The 17,103-nt window shown below is 36.3% G+C and overlaps 1 protein-coding gene across 3 annotated transcripts in view; it reads left to right on the forward strand.

The window, feature by feature from the left end:
• Nucleotides 1-17,103, forward strand: part of LOC128027350 (protein FAM13B-like) — a 45,615-nt gene that overhangs the window by 6,810 nt on the left and 21,702 nt on the right. For all 3 annotated transcript variants that reach the window (XM_052614892.1, XM_052614893.1, XM_052614894.1), the window contains exons 2-7: nt 1,513-1,671; nt 3,945-4,125; nt 8,646-8,855; nt 9,066-9,243; nt 9,995-10,133; nt 15,971-16,086. In XM_052614892.1, coding sequence (XP_052470852.1) covers nt 3,975-4,125; nt 8,646-8,855; nt 9,066-9,243; nt 9,995-10,133; nt 15,971-16,086 — 794 coding nt within the window. In that variant the 5' untranslated portion in view covers nt 1,513-1,671; nt 3,945-3,974. The remainder of the gene's footprint in view (nt 1-1,512; nt 1,672-3,944; nt 4,126-8,645; nt 8,856-9,065; nt 9,244-9,994; nt 10,134-15,970; nt 16,087-17,103) is intronic.

Here is a 17,103-nt window from a genome sequence, read left to right on the forward strand (position 1 = left end):
ACTGCGTCTACAAACTCTCCCAAGTAACTGGTAACCACAGTGAGACAAACATCATGTCACCAAGGAGATGCTGAGATATTTGTCTGCAGAAGATTCCAGTATCGTCCCTTTATGTGTTCTCCAGAGATCTGAGGAATGAGCCAAAGTCATACTGTGTCTCAGCTCTGAGCCGCTTCTAGCTTCTCCAACAATGGTGAACATTGTGAGTGAAAGGTCATCACGCGGGATATGTGGGATTAGAAGCATATCTACTCTCAATTGTCTGGAAACTTGAACATCTACTGTTTAGGGGTCAGTTCGCACATATTTCCCATTCGTTTTCGGGACATTTTGTTCCTATTCAACATGGTGTCCAGCAGCCAGTCGTGCCTAAAGCGCTAAAGAGGTCTGTGATTTGGCACAGTGTCAATAACGTCTTAAGAAGTCATTTGTGTAAATGATAGTGCAGGTAATGGAGTAGATCTATTGAACTATAACACTGTGTAATATTTCAGAGAAAAAGTCTAGTCTGGAAGACTGCTTTTTACCTAAAATACAGGTGATTGCAGAACAGTACCATTCAAAAGCTTGGGTTTTTGTGACGTTACAAAAGATTTCTCTTTACAGTAAATACTTTTCTTTTGTAAATCACCATTTTCATAAAAATATGAATCAGCATGGCATCGATAATACTGTTTCTTGATCAGTTAATCATCATATCAGAATGATTTCTGAAGATCATGTGACACTGAAGACTGGAGGAATGATGCTGAAAATACAGCTTTAATCACAGGAATAAATTACAACTTACAATATATTCTAATGGAAAGCAGTTATTCTGAATTGTAATAATATTTCACAATATTACTGTTTTTACTGTAATTTTTTTTGGATCAAATAAATGCAGCAGGGTGAGTATAAGAGATTTCAGAAACATTAAATGGGTTTAAACCATTAAAACCATTTCTGCACTAAATTATTCTTGTAGCCTCATAACAGTACGGTTGAACCACTGATATCCTTACTACCTTTCTTCGCCTTGAATGTAGTCGTTCCCTTGCTGTCTGTGGACGAAGGTATAACAGGTTTGGAACAACATGAGGGTGGTTTTTGGAACATTTTTTGAGTAAACTATCCCTTTAACAAAACTTCCAACCCCAAGCTTTTTAATGGTAGGTTTATCATGTTTTTGGATTTCTAATTTCCTTGTTTAGACTCTTGGAACACTTTTATTAACATTCCTTTTCGAAGAAAAATGAAAGTGAAGCATCAAGGCTTTTCAGGAGCATGATTGAAAACCTTGTTTGGATTAAAATTCCACTTAGTATTAAACGTGGTTCATGTGATGCCATATACAGCAGGGCGAGCAGATTGCTTGCTGTATTTGCTTCCTAATTGAGATTTTAACTTCACTAGATGTTTGTCAGACCACAGATGTTCCTAAGTGGTTTGTAAATTCGTATGAATCAGAAAGATTGTTATCCGTTTTGATGCTGATGCTGCTGTTTTTTGTGTTTTGTTTGTTTCCTCCAGCTTAACCACTAACGTCCTGAACAGGATTTGCGGTCTGTCAATGAGGAACTACAGGCTCATCTTCTGCCACAACCTGAAGCAGCCATAGATGAACCATTTGTTTCCTACTTGTGAGTGGAGCAGGAGATAAAGTGAACTTCTGGGCATTTCTACAACAAGGTGAGAGCTCGGCTGGGACTAAAAAATCTATTCAAATTGCAATCATACTTGCTAAGATAAGAAACGTGAGAACAGCTGGTGTTGTCATGAAGACATCAGGTATCTCTTAGGCCCCTATGATTTCCATGATGCAGAAAACGCGGATGGAATCGCGGAATCCAGTCATAAAAATTGGGTAACACTTTATAATAACTGCACACTATTAATCATTAATTAAGCATTAGTAAACAGATAATTCATTATTTACAAAGCATTAATAGACAGTAATAAGCAGTTTATAAGTACAGATATAAATGCTTTATTCTTGATTTAAAAGCATATCTATAATGTGTAATTTCATACTTTATTCATGATCAATTTATCATTTCTCAATGAAGTATAGCATTATTTACAAACCAGTTATTTAGGAGTTGCCAGTGATTCATAAGATCACAAGAAATGTAGTAAATTCATGTAGTTATAAAGCATTTAGTAGTGGTCAGTTAACTATTTATGTGAGCTCATCTAAAGTGAGTCTAGTTATGCCTTGTTAAGCATTTATAAAGGATATTTAAAGGCTCAGTTATCTTCTAAACAAAAAACAGAAACAAACACAACACAGTGATACAGAACATAGAAATATTAACAGCCTTTAAATCTCATTTGTAAAAGCTTTACAAGGCATAAATAGTCCTCACTTTAGATGAGCTCACAAAAATAGTTAACTAACAACTACATGAATTAACCCTGAATTACAGTAGAAATACATGTTAATAAACCATTTATTAACACTACAAGTAACTATTACTATATGTCTGAATAAAAAGATGAATTCACATTTAAATAGTTTATTAATCATTTACTTACAATTTCTAAGTGATCTTATGAACCACTGACAACTCCTTAATAACTGGTGTGTAAATAATTCTATACTTAATTTAGAAATGATAAATTGATCATTAATAAAGTATGAAAAAACAATTATTAAATACATTATAGACATGCTTTTAAATCAGGTATAAAGCATTTATATCTGTATTTATAAACTGCTTATAAATGTCTATTAATGCTTTATAAATGATGAATTAACTGTTTCCTAATGCTTAACTAATGATTAATAGCATGCAGTTATTATAAAGTGTAACCAAAAATGGAATTTACAGTTTAATGCGGAATGTCACAGAATTTGTCCAATTTTGAATGCATTAATCAAAAGTAGGTCATTGCACTTAAATCAAATCGCTATATGGACTAATGCCTGTAAATATTAAGCCAGAAAAGTATATGTAAATATGAATCCTGCATGTTCTGCGTGTCTGTGTTAATGAATGACGCAGAAGTGCGACTTCGTTTATTAAACACACAGAAGCGCGTGTGATTTCAGCATCTGTCATCTCACTAAATGAGGACGTAAACACATAGATCACATCTCCAGAACTGCTCTGAGAGTCACTTCATGAGCATTTGACCGTTTGATTTGAGTAAAACTAGCGTCACATATCTTATCATAGACTGTAGTATCACATACACAGAGCTGCAAAGGTATTCACAGCAACCCGTCAAAATAAAGGTCTGGTCTAGTTTAAAGACAAGTTTTTGCCATAAATGCATTACTATTGTTCAACAGAATGTACATAGCCCACTACTACTAAAATGAAACAAACATTATTTTTTTAAGGAATAATCACACAACATTTCTTCCATTATTTTATTTTCTAATACTAAATCCCCTTTGTTTACCAAAAAATAAAGTTAGCTAAATTTTCAAAATTTAAAAGAAAATCTAAATGAATGTTTTATGCCTTCATTTAATAACCAGAAAAATTTAAATACACAACAGAATTTCTGAGGAGAAAAAAAAAAAAACATTTCATAAGGCTATCCTAAGAATACGTATTATGCATTTAAATAATTAGACATGCTAAAACACAGAATTAGGTAACGATAAAACATATGGTGAAGAAAAAATAAAACATTTCATAGGGCCCTAAACATGTAATCTTTGTTAAACTTTTAATATATTGTTGTGAAAATGTATAAGTGTTATGATTTCAATCAATTAGACTATGCTTTTTGATTAAATACAATTAAATGTAACCATTAAAAAGGATTTACGTGCTGCATCTGACGGCTGCACAATCAAATACAAAGCTCTCTTTGCTCGCACACGATAAGAACCGCTGCGTGAGATGGGAGAGGTCCGGCTACAGTTTTCAGCTTGTTTTGTGTTTGTCGTCTGAGCTCGCGCCCCACCCCTGATAACACGACCTTGTTCTGGGCATCTCTGTGTGCAGACGGAGTGAAGCAGCCAGGCTGTGGAGGCGATGAGGAAGAGCCTCAATACTTCCCTCAGCGACTCCCTCGGCACGGCCAGAGTGTTCGGGATCCCCCTGGAGGAGGTGCAGCACAGCGGCCAGCCGGGACATGAGGTCCCCCTTCTGGTCAGGAGCATCGTGGAGTACATCGAAGAGCACGGTAAGTTAGGGGTACCATCGTGGTACTTTCCTCCTAGCCATAATGTACATGTATCATAATACATTCAAGAATATATTCAAATTAATACATTATCGTCAAAGAAGGTAAGCTTACTTACTTTTCTTTCTTTAAACATAATTGTAATAATCAGTTGTGTTGTGGTTTTGGAATATCATGCTGTTTTAATTATATTTTATTAATGCACTTGGTTTTAACTTCATCAGTTTGCCTATAAAATATACATTCCCATTCAAAAGTTTGGGGTCAATAAGCCTTTTTTTTTTTTTTTGCAAGGATGCATTAAATTGATCAAAAGTGTCAGTAAAGACATTTTAAATGTTACAAAATTTTTCAGAAAAATACTTCTTTTGAACTTTCTGTTAATCAAAGAATTCTGAAAATAAAATAATGTTTTGCATAAAAATATTAAGCATTACCACTGTTCAGGATTCAGGATAATACCAAATCAGCATATTAAAATGATTTCTAAAGGATCTTGTGACACTGAAGACTGGGGGAATGACTGCTGAAAATGTATTTTAAATATATATAAATGGAAAACAGTTTTCAACTTGTTACATTGTAATAATATTTCACAATATTACAGCTTTTACTTTATAAAACTAAATGTAACCTTATTGAGCAAAAGTTGTAAAAAAAAATATATATATATTATTATTATTATTATATTTTTATTTTTTTATAACCAATCCCAAACTATGAAAGGTTGTGTAATAAATATGATGTGATTTCATTTTAATTGTGTTTAATATGACTTCAAAACCCCTCAAAGGTTTAGTCTCAAATATGCAGCAAGGTTGTGTAACACACAAAGCATTTTAACAAGGTGAAATTGAGGAAAAGTAAACTTGCACAGTTGTTACATAAATAGTAGCATTTTTCTTTTTTTTTTTAAAGTAGCAGAGGCATGACATTTTTATCTGATAAAGCCAAAAATGTTGTTTGGTCTGATTGCACGATACGATGGCTTCACTGCACTCTCTGATCAAACATGCACTTCCTTTATTGTGCAACATCGCTGAGTTAAAAGTGAAAGGAGTTTCCAGAGGAGTTTATAATGGCACTGTATTATTACACAGAGTCTCTCACCTACTAATTAATTTTTCTAGTTATAAATGAATATTTAAAATTCCCTTTAAAGAGATGAGGACTGCAGCCTGATGTTTAAACTGCAGCACAGGGAGGATGTTGAAACTATGTTGGCAGGGCTGTTTAGTCCTTTAAAGGGCTTTAGCCTCCGCTGATGTCCCCAAACACCAGCTCTTCCTCTCAGAGAGTTCAGCACACTGGCACTTCTCTATGGAGTGAGTTTTGGTTCTTTATTACATGCGAGAAAATAAAAGATCTGAGAGAAAAAAGAATATTTGAGAGAAAAAGTTTTCATGCCAATAGCAAAAAATAATAATATTTGAGACTAAAAAAAGTTTTGAGAGAAAGTATTTCTCATAGAACATAAAAAAAATATACATTTGAAATTTTTTTAATTATTTCTGAGAAAAAAAATCTCTCTCAATATACTTTGAAAAAAACTCTCAAATATATATTTTTTGCTATCAGTGTGAAAATATTTTCTCTAAAAAAAAAAAGTGTTTCTCTCGAAACGCTTTTCTTTGCTCTTGATGCAATTTCTTGCTCTCGTGTCAGGATTTTGCTTTCACTGTGAGAATTGTGTCATGGGCGGGGCCACGTTCCTATTGGCCAGTCGGGTGAGCATCGTCTTGTCTTGGGAGTCGAACTGAATCATTACACCATTGTTCGGTTCATCTGCATAGATGCCGCCTCTGCCTTATGGCTAGTTAAGTTGAGCACAGACACTCCAATGTTTGGGCAAGATGATGACACACAGTGTCATCAAGTTCAGTATCACTGAAGATTAAACATTAAAAAATAGCACTCATAATCATGAATGAATGTGTATTATATTATTTGCTTGCTAATCGCTAGTAAAGCTAACCAGCCATCATGCTAGGTAAACTTGCAAACTCACCTGGTTTATACTATGTTTAAATCAAATGCCAAATTAATGTTTTGATTTGGATAGTTTCACGCCTTATTTAGTGAGTAGTGAGCTAGTTTCTACCTTTGCACTTGCTAGCCTCAAAGCACCTGAAGAGTAACTGCTTGTTCATACAACCTCCCGTACAACTTTCAACTAACGTTAGTATGCATGAAAGGTGGCAACCCTACAACAAGCTAACGTTAGACAGTGATTGACATACCGTTTGAAAGATTTAAAAGAAAAAATAATTACCATGACAGTACAGGCACAAACATATTTGTGGGTTGCTAATGTAAGAGTTAGTCCTAGACCTGCAATTTACCTTGTCAGCTCTAGACCTCGGCTAGATGGTAAAAAATATTTAGAATAAGCCCCGTGTGGCTGAGTTTGCGAGCTATACATGCAGTGTAGCTAAACATGTAGTGCAACAACCATACAAAGACTATTTTAAACAAAACTAGGTGGGACACTTTCAAACGGTATATCAATCACTGCTCACTACTCACTAAATAAGGCATGAAACTATCCAAATCAAAACATTAATTTGGCATTTGATTTAAACATAGTATAAACCAGGTGAGTTTGCAAGTTTACCTAGCATGATGGCTGGTTAGCTTTACTAGCGATTAGCAAGCAAATAATATAATACACATTCATTCATGAATATGAGTGCTATTTTTTAATGTTTAATCTTCAGTGATACTGAACTTGATGACACTGTGTGTCATCATCTTGCCCAAACATTGGAGTGTCTGTGCTCAACTTAACTAGCCATAAGGCAGAGGCGGCATCTATGCAGATGAACCCAACAATGGTGTAATGATTCAGTTCGACTCCCAAGACAAGACGATGCTCACCCGACTGGCCAATAGGAACGTGGCCCCGCCCATGACACAATTCTCACAGTGAAAGCAAAATCCTGACACGAGAATAAGAAATTGCATCAAGAGCAAAGAAAAGCATTTCGAGAGAAACACTTTTTTTTTCTAGAGAAAATATTTTCACACTGATAGCAAAAAATATATATTTGAGAGTTTTTTTCAAAGTATTTTGAGAGAGATTTTTTTTCTCAGAAATAATTAAAAAAATTTCAAATGTATATTTTTTTATGTTCTATGAGAAAATACTTTCTCTCAAACCTTTTTTTAGTCTCAAATAGAATTATTTTTTGCTATTGGCATGAAAAATTTTTCTCACAAATATTCTTTTTTCTCTCATGAAATGTTTTTTTGCTATCAGTGTGATAACTTTTTCTCTCAAACTTTTTTTTTTCTCTCAGATCTTTTATTTTCTCGCATGTAATAAAGAACCAAAACTCACTCCATACTTCTCCTCCACCGTTTCAACCAGAAGGATGTTTTTGTACTCAAGCTATTTAGACAAACCAGTGATTTGCCAGCTGAGCTTTAAGGAAGCTTCTGATCTGATCTGGCAGATATCTATAGTTTGTTTTAAAAGTGCCACACTCAAGAAGCCAGCCGTACAAGTATCCGTTATTGGTTTTATTCAAAACATTTGGGCTGAATAATGTAAACTTGCTCAGTCGTGTTTTTAAAAAGAACCTGCATGACTGTTTCATCATCTCGTAGACGAAGACAGCGTAGCTGAGGTTATCATGCTAACACATCTGACTAATGGGATAATACGTTTAACGAGCAATAGCTCTGCTCTGTCAAAAAAAAATAGAATTAAGAATAGTCGTCAAAAAAAAGAATTAAAAAACATTGCATTCGAATTTTAGGTCTACGTCAGTCGTCATGTGATGACGATGTAGTGTTATTGCATTTTAATGCTTTTGTTAGCCTATCCAGTTAAACCCACTAGATACGGCGCTGCTACATTGTCCATTCAAAATATTGCGGAAAACCAGAGCATCAGTGTAGAAAAGATGTGGTTTACGTCTAACCTGAAACCAAGCCGTTCACACACAATGCATATTTATCACATTTTCTAGAGCGCCATCTATCAGCGTTGCACTCGCGTCATATAAAATTAACGTAAGATTAACTTAAAAAAAACACGTCTCAAGACTTTATGGTGGTTTTTCCACCATCCCAGTGTGTCTCATGTTTTTAAATGAAGAAAGTAGCCAACTTTTGTGATTGGTTCTCAGTCCTTTGTATTAAACTATACATACATGCATAGTACTTTTTTTCTTATTATTGTTTATGCAACTTTATTGATTATATACAGTTTAAAAACATTATTTTAAACATTATTGTTTTCTTATTTATTTTTTTAGGAAAAAATTTCTTATTTTTCAAAGATAGTTGTGTTATTTTATTACGCTTTAAAGAAACGTGCATAATATTTTGCGCAATGCGCCTTCTTGTGACTGAAATGATGCCTTTTAGATTCAAATATAATTTGAATTTTGAATTTTGATAATATTCAAGCTTCGTTTTTCAGTCATTTTGACAGCACTATTGATATCAGTGACTTGTTTTTACGTTATTCCACACATTGGTTTGTCTGAGTGAGCTGTGTTCGTGTTTTGTAGGAGGGCTGCACCTGGGTCTGTTTCTAGTGAATGGGAACGCAGAGCGCGTGGAATGGCTCAAGCAGCGCTACAACAGTGGTGTAGAAGTGAACCTGGAGAAGGAGGCCGACCTGGCGTCAGCCGTCAGTCTGCTTCGCCTCTTCCTGCAGGAGCTTCCCGAGCCTATCATCCCTGCAGGCTTACAGGCTCAAATAATGCAGATCTATCAAGGTGGGTGAAGCTCTGTTGTCCCACCAGCTGTCCGAATTGGCTTAACTTGTATCTCTCTGCATTAGAAAGCTTGCTTTATCTTCTGGAATGTTCTGGTCAACTTGACAGACTTGTTAATATGATTGCATCATCAAAGCACGGCCGGTGTCTTTCACACCTTTGCATCAGCAGGCTGACCTCCTAGCGTAATAACTGTTTGCTCTTCTTTAGACTACAGCAGTGAGGAAGAGCTGGGCAGAAACATGAAGTACTTCCTTCTACAGCTGCCGCAGGTCAATTACAGCTTGCTCCGCTTCCTGTGCCAGTTTCTGTCTGGTGTGGCGTCTCTTCAGGAGGAGAGCTGGAGCATGGGAGCTCTCGCTGCTGTTTTCGGGCCAGACATTTTCCAGTAAGATGCTTTGACATGGATATAATGTAGGAACACTTGATATTGTGGCAGAAATATGGGATATTCTTATGGAATTTTATTATATTTATATAATGAAATGTATATTATTGTAGCGGTTGTTATAAAGCTATAGCATTTGTGCATTTGCATTTATCCTAAATGTCTTCTTTGAAGCACACTTTTCTCACAGAGTCTAAGAAATATAGTAAAAAAGGGTTTACAGTTCTTCCATTTACATGTCATGCGTAATTTTGATATTTTTCCATCAAAATGACCTGCACTGAAAACCACCAACATGCTAAAAAACTATGTACATTAATGTTCTTACACTTATTGACAAATAATTAATCTGTCTGTTTTGATCAAATTAATGGATCGTTGAATTTAAGCATTTAATTTCTTAAAGTCGTAATGACCCCAAACATTTGAGTGGTAGCCTACTGGTAATTATAATAATAGTCCTCAATATAAACATAAAATACTAATCAACTTTAATACTGGAAGTTAAAAAAGCCTTCAGTGTGAACGGCCCTTATGCACACCAAACAGTGTTTTCAAAACTGATTCCCGAGCATTAATGTTTTAGAGTCCAGAATATGATTGGATGCTCAGACAAATAGAGCAATTTGTGTTTACACTTGAGGAAAATTAGTCTACAGATGTATTAAGCTGATATAGAAGGAAGTATTTTAACACCATGAACAACAGTGACACACTCCATTAAACTGATATAATCCTGTATGTTCTGCAGTTTAGAGACAGATGTGGAGGATCTGAGAGAGTTGGTCAGACGTATTCTGGCAGAACTGCTGGAGAACCAGGAGGAGTTCTTTGACTCGGAGGATGAAGACACCTCCAACACCAATGACTACAGCTCCATTAACGACCAGGTGAACCTTCTTCCCCATGTGTTTTCTGATGCTATTTAGTCAATCCCTGGAAAGATGATAACAAGGAAGTACCATTCAATCGACCCCTGATCTCTGCTGGATAATATTGTTGATCACTGCATGCATCACACATACACAGACACTATTAATGAATTATATTTTTCTCAGTGGTTTGCATGTGATAGTGGATTATAGCCTGTTTATTTTGAAAATAATTGAAATGCATATAATTTGTATTATGTCCATTTTCAAATGTAATGATAGTAGTTCGGCTAAAGCACTGTCCATTGAAAATCCAAAGAGATGTAGCAGTGCATTAAAAAACCAATACATGTGTTATGGTTAATCTGAATATACTTAAAAGAAATATGTTGTATATGCATCTACCGGAACGCAGCTCTCTCGTGAACGCACCTGCAATGGTTAGCGGAAGTTAAAGAATATGGTTTATAAAATTTTAAATATGGATATTTTTCATACACGAACGCATTGATTCACTTCAGAAGGCCTTAATTAACCCCCCCACGGTCATGTAAAGCATTTTTTTATGTATGCATTTAGCAGACGCTTTTATCCAAAACGACTTACAGTGTATTCAGGCTATCAATTTTTATCTATCATGTGTCCCGGGGGAATCAAACCCCCAACATTGCGCTTGATAGCGCAATGCTCTACCAATTAAGCTACAGGAACACTATGTTTTTATGATTTATGGACACCGTTTTTTTGGGGCTTTGAACCCCATTCACTGCCATTATAAAGCATGAAAGAGTCAGGACATGTTTAAGCATAACTCCGATTGTATTCATCTGAAAGAAGAAAGTCATATACACCTAGGATGGTTTGAGGATGAGTAAATCATGGGGTAATTTTCATTTTTGGGTGAACTGTCCCTTTAAATTGTGGTTTGTGGCAACTTAATCCAAACCCCTTAAGACCGTAAACAAATTGCTAGTGTTAAATTATCACAATTCAATTACCTTCACACACACACACACACACACACACACACACACACACACACACACACACACATATATATATATATATATATATATATATATATATATATATATATATATATATATATATATATGGCACTTTATACAAAACAGATTGTGTCAAAGCAGATAGGTAAAGAGTGTGTCGATAATGCATGAAGACAATAGTAACTTGTTCGGTTGAAGTCAGTTCATTGATGATTCAATAGTGTCATCATCCCGCTCAGTTCATTTCAGATAGTAGACAAGGAACCAAAACTCCATTGGTGACAGAAATGGAGAAACCAGGCTCGATCGGGGGGCCAGTTCTCCTCTAGCCAGACGAAACTAGGATGATGGGGTTTAATTCCAGACTGCAACACAAGAAGTCAGATTGGACTCCTTTGGTTCCTGTGGTCTTGTCCCGATGGCCGTCTCGTCATGAGGTCTTTACAGATCTATCTCTGGAGCACATCTAGTTGGCATGGTCTCCTCTGACATTCAGGGCTGTAGAGATAATCTCTAGGTGCTGATCCTTCATCTGATCTGGATACAGACTGGATCCATATGGGTGAAACGGACTAATATTAGCGTAGATGCCATTCTTCTTCTGATGCATTGTTATGGGAAGTGTTCCCGGTTTCGCTTGACCTCATTAATGCAGTCTAACAATGCTTTAAAGTAGGTTTGAATTATAGAAATGCGATAGTGTGTTATGTGTAAGCCAGGTTAAAGAGATGGGTTTTTAATCTAGATTTAATTGTGTGTCTCTCAGTAGATTATTCCAGAGGTTGGGCACTAAATAGGAAAAGGATCTTTAATTGTTAGTGCAGTGCTTAAAAATGCTTCAGGGCCAGTTGTACATTGGTTTTCTAGATCAAAAGGCTTAGTGTAAGTCGGTATTAGCTTTGTTCCTCATGAAATACTTGCCCAAACCTTTTAAATGCGATATTGCGATTTGAGTTTTAAAAGGCGATTATATACTTAAGCGTTGGGTTTGTTTTAAAGCTTTTAAAATGTGCTGGGTTTGCCCCAGTTCCAGGTAGAGGCAGCATTTTACACAAGCAGATGTGAAGCACAGAAAAAGGAAAAGCAGTGTTAGAAGGTTAATATGTCTGCAGTGTTATGTAATTGGCTGAAATCCTTTCCAAAGGCGTGTTTCCTCGTTCAGTCTGTGAGCGTTTGCAGACTGCATGTTCTCTCACACCAGAGGAGCAGCTGGGATTTGTTTTCTTTACAAGTGCAGATTGGTTTAAATCTCATTTGTATGGCATTTTAGGGACCTTGAGATTTCTGACCACACCAGACTACCTAATATCTGCTTTCTTCATATACACACCAAACGGTTAATAATAGGCTGTAAATTCTTTCCAAGAGACTTCTCCTTCTCCCATGCGTCAAACAGGCAAAAAAAAATCCCTTTTGTACAAAGACAATACTAACCGCAGTTACATAACCGAGTGATGTCAGTTTGGTTCTGGCACCTGTGATGGTCTCCAGGGACGTCTCGCTTTCATAACAGGCAGAAATATAAAGACCTGGGAAAGGTTAATCTAAAAGACATAACCTGGAGCGCTGCCTAATCTACAAAGACAGCTGCCTTTTAAGGCAAGACTCTTAACAGTCCTTGAACCTCTCGAATGACTGATTTGTAATGCTTTACACAGACGTAACTCACAACTGATTCCAGTAGACTTCTGCAGAGAGGATGTATTTCTGTAGGCCGAAAGCCAGTAATGAGTTAGCACTCTTGGTTTCATCGTTTTGGGTTTTTTGAATGGGTTTTTGGTTAAATGCATGACGTAGGGTCTGTGGTTAACAGAAGCTCAAGATATTTTTACAATTTATTCTACAGCGTGAAATACATCAGTTATAGCCCTTTCACTTCCATAGACTTGTAGAGTTTATAATCACACTTCGGTGAACTATTCTACCTCAGAATATTGGGAAATGCTTTTTTAAATAACGAGTGAAAGAGTCATTTGAAACTTGAAGTTATGCGACAGTTGTGTATTTCATTTATAGCCAGTGTTTAGCCTCTAATTTCAAATTCATAGAAGTTGTGTTGATTTGTGAGGATTATTATGAGGAACAAAGCATGTAAGAATAATTAAAGTTTGTTTGTCACAGAGCTTATTTTCTGTAATAATCCAGAAGCCAGTGGGAAAATCCTATTGGGCTTTCTGTACTGTAACTTCCTGCTTGGGAAACAAAATGCATCATCACCGCAGCATTTAATACAAATACTATGTAAATAGTACAGGTGTGATCACATTAGCAAAATTTTTGCAGAATTTCGGCACAGTTTTGTGGGCAAAAAGATCCATTGTCAGTTGTATAGCGATATATAAACCACAGTTCACACTGATGACTCTTCCAAACCAAGCAGTTACTGTTGGAAAGCAATGGGGTTTTTGTGTGAATTGAACCTGTTGCAAAATCTGAGTGTGGAAATATTTGAACTGATTCTTTTTGCAATTACACGATTTAGCAAAAAAAACAGTAAATGTGACCACACAATTTTGCTGCCAAATTAAATATTCAGGCCTTCACAATGATGATGCTTTAAAAAGCACACTAGGTACGAAGTTTATAAAGTTTTGGACCATAGCTCTAGTAGGGCTCGGTGAAATTGGGTTTATTTGTCCAAAATTCCATTTATTTATTTTTTTACATGCATATATATATATATATATTTTTTTTTTTTTTTACACTTTTCTGGAGTCCTCTTTGATGGTTACATTTAATTTTATTTATAAAAAAATATGTCTAATTGAAATCATGAAACTTGAACAATTTTACATCAATTTCTTAAAAGTTTAGCAAAAATATAATTTTTAGGGCCCTATGAAGTGTTTTATTTTTTCTCGCATTCTGTTTAATTAATTCTGTGTTTAAGCATATCTAATAATTTGAATGCATAAAAACAACTTAATTTATGACATTAATTTTTACAATATTAAATATTGAAAATGTCATTTTTATGACTGGATTCTGCCATTCTGTCAACATTTTCCGCATCGCTGAAATCAAAAGACCCTGCTTTTAGTCTGCTTGTAGCTGACCCACATGCTCCCTTGAAAGATAATTTAGGTTGAAACCGAAGATCTTATTAGCCTCAGATGGTTCCAATGCAGACGTGCTGTGAGGTAATAGACATTAGAGTCCCAACTGCTGAGAAGGATAAAAAACTGAATTGCATAAGAATTGCATGAGAAACAGAAGGGACAGCAACAAATGTAAGCAGTGGGGGGGTCCTGGATGGCCTATCTGGATTCAAGCCAGTGCTCAAGGAGCTGGCATATGCTGAAATTAATATCCACAGCTTTATATCCAAGTGTGTCCCGCTTCAGAGACTCTCCCAAACTCTGATTATATGTCTTGTGTAATTATTTGGCCTATGTCAAGGTTGGCATGCTTTAGCATTGAACTTGACTTGGCAGGCCTTGTTACATAAACTTGTTCTGTACCTAAGATTAATTTATTTTGATAATTACGTATTACCAAAAGATTAGACTTGGATCAAAGGTGGAAAATGTCCTGTCTATATAAGTATGCATGACTCTGACTGGTGACAGAGCCCTAATCTCCCGAGCAACACTTATTGTTGTGTGTTTATCAGTCAGTCTCTAGTGTCTATAAAAAGGTTGTGTCCTTTTGTTCTTCTGATTCCTGTCTCTGCCCTGAAATGTTCAGACAAAATAAAGCAGGTCACCATGCAGCACTGCAGATCTTTCAGCACACAGTTGCTGAGCCTGTTTTTCTGATCCTCAGAGGCAGTGAGATGCGTTTTCCATTTGTGTGGGTTGTTTTTCCTCTTCGGTTTGTGTATGTGTCTGCAGATGTTGTTGTGTAATCTGGAGGCTGCACATTAACAAAGCCTCTGAGGTTCTGCATGCTTCAGCTTCTTGGAGGAATTCATTTATTTGTGTCCATTGAAACATCAAAAAAAAAAAAAAAAAAAAACTTCTGGAAGTTTACGGCTAGATGTAAAAGCTTATCTTTTCAAAGGAAACAACCAGCTAGCTTTATGCATCACTACGCAGATTTACTGTAATGCTTTTGGCACCTTCATCCAAAAGCAGTCTTATCTAAAGATACATTAAAGGTGCAATTTTATGCAAGATCTTTTCATGCATGCACATTTTGAGTTGTGCTATTGCTGAATAATTACAATGCATGGTTTAGGTGTAATTGCATTGTCTTCCTAAAAAGGCAGAGCAAATCACATGGTGAGATCCCTAAGGATTGGAGAAATAAAGGCAGGTGGGATGAAAGTTCCTACATCACAATCTGGAGCTTCAGTGTCCAGAAGATAAATGAGAGTGAACCGTGGCTGTTAGCGTATAGAGATGTGTGAAAATACGGCAGCCGTTCTGCACGCTGCATGTGACTCATATCTGCACGGACGCTCGACAGCAGCCCAATCAGATTTGGAGGGAAACGGTTGCGTTGGCAACAAGGCTGCGATACTGCAGCAGGTGCACGGTGCATCCGATTGTGCGCTAGAGCCAAAGTTGGTCTGATATTAAATACTGTCAGATAGAATTTTACACTTGGATGTGTAGCCCTGAACATTATGTGCCAAGGTTTGAATGCTATTTGAATTTCATCAAAACCATAACATCAGATCCTGTAGTTCTCACTTGTGATGTCATGAGTAAGCAGTTGCACCCACAGCGTGCGTGTGATCTCGTATGCAAGCGTGTAAATTACATCATCGGCTTAGTTGTTGCATAATGCCTGGATATCACATGTGATGTAAAATGCTGACTAATTAATGCAATGAGATAAATGCTGCTGAAGTGGTGTCAGCAGGCCTATGATATTAATATTCCCCTCTCTCTCACCCCATAGATCACTGAGCTCCTGGAGGAAGAGAAGTTGGAGGCTTGTGAGGAGCTCCCACGGGACGGAGAGGACGGTCCTTCCTCCCTGTCCCCTAAACATGCCCATGTCGACCCCTCCTCCAGGTAAAAGCAGTTTTAGAAACATCTCCATCTGGGATCTGTCTAGTCTGAGATCCCTCACAGGCATCACCCTGTGCAGTGTAATATGAACGTGTGTGTGTGTGTATTTAAAGTCACAGTAGCACAGCCTACATTCACGCGTTAAACTCTTATCTCACGATGACATATTTTTCTTAATGCACCAAAAAACTAAAAATTAGGTTCAGGTTTTTTTTTTTTTTTTGGAGGTGCACTTATAATGTCTAAATTGTCATAATTTAGAAATAAAATGATGTTTTCTATAATTCATATCATTTATAATGACATAAATTTGGCCGTATTCCAGTTTTTCTGGTGGTTTGCTATGAGTTTATCTGTTTAAAGTTTAATGCTTTACCCTAAATGGGAGTTGACTTGAATGAACAATAAAAAAGTTAAATTAACAATACAGAAAAATATGCGTTTTTCTTGCTAAATTATAAATTGCATTATCAAATAGTTGGTAGTTATACAGTACATAAAAAAAATACATATTCTGCCCTTAACTACTTTTTTGTTTGCATGTTGTAGTGCAGCTAATTACTTTCCCTTGAGAGTAGCTTGGCTGTATCTTAGCTGCTTTAAAATATGATTATCTTTTATCTTCCTTAACACTGGTGTCCCTGATCCCAATCTTCCCGCTACGTTGAAACCCATAACTGACCTGTCAGCCGTCCGAGCTGTGATCGGGACACGCTTTCAGAGGGTGACTTCAAACCCACAGTGACCTAAATGTCAGGTGGCCTTGCCTTGATGCCACGTTATAAAGCTAGCACTTCAGAGCCATATCAAGTCAAAGAGTCTGGGATCTGTTTTTATGTCTAGCTGTTTTTATAGACATGCTCTAGATTTTAAACAAGGTATGTAAGGGTGTGGAGAGTATGATTAATGGCTTTCATTGACCTGTAACTCTTCCCCTGAGACATGAGGTGTCTGGTGAGGTAACACAAAATGGATTGGTAGCATGTTTCTGTCTGTCCCAAGCTAAATTGGATAGATGTT

This window comes from Carassius gibelio, chromosome A14, assembly GCF_023724105.1.
Source record: "Carassius gibelio isolate Cgi1373 ecotype wild population from Czech Republic chromosome A14, carGib1.2-hapl.c, whole genome shotgun sequence".
In the NCBI taxonomy this organism is placed as follows: domain Eukaryota; kingdom Metazoa; phylum Chordata; class Actinopteri; order Cypriniformes; family Cyprinidae; genus Carassius; species Carassius gibelio.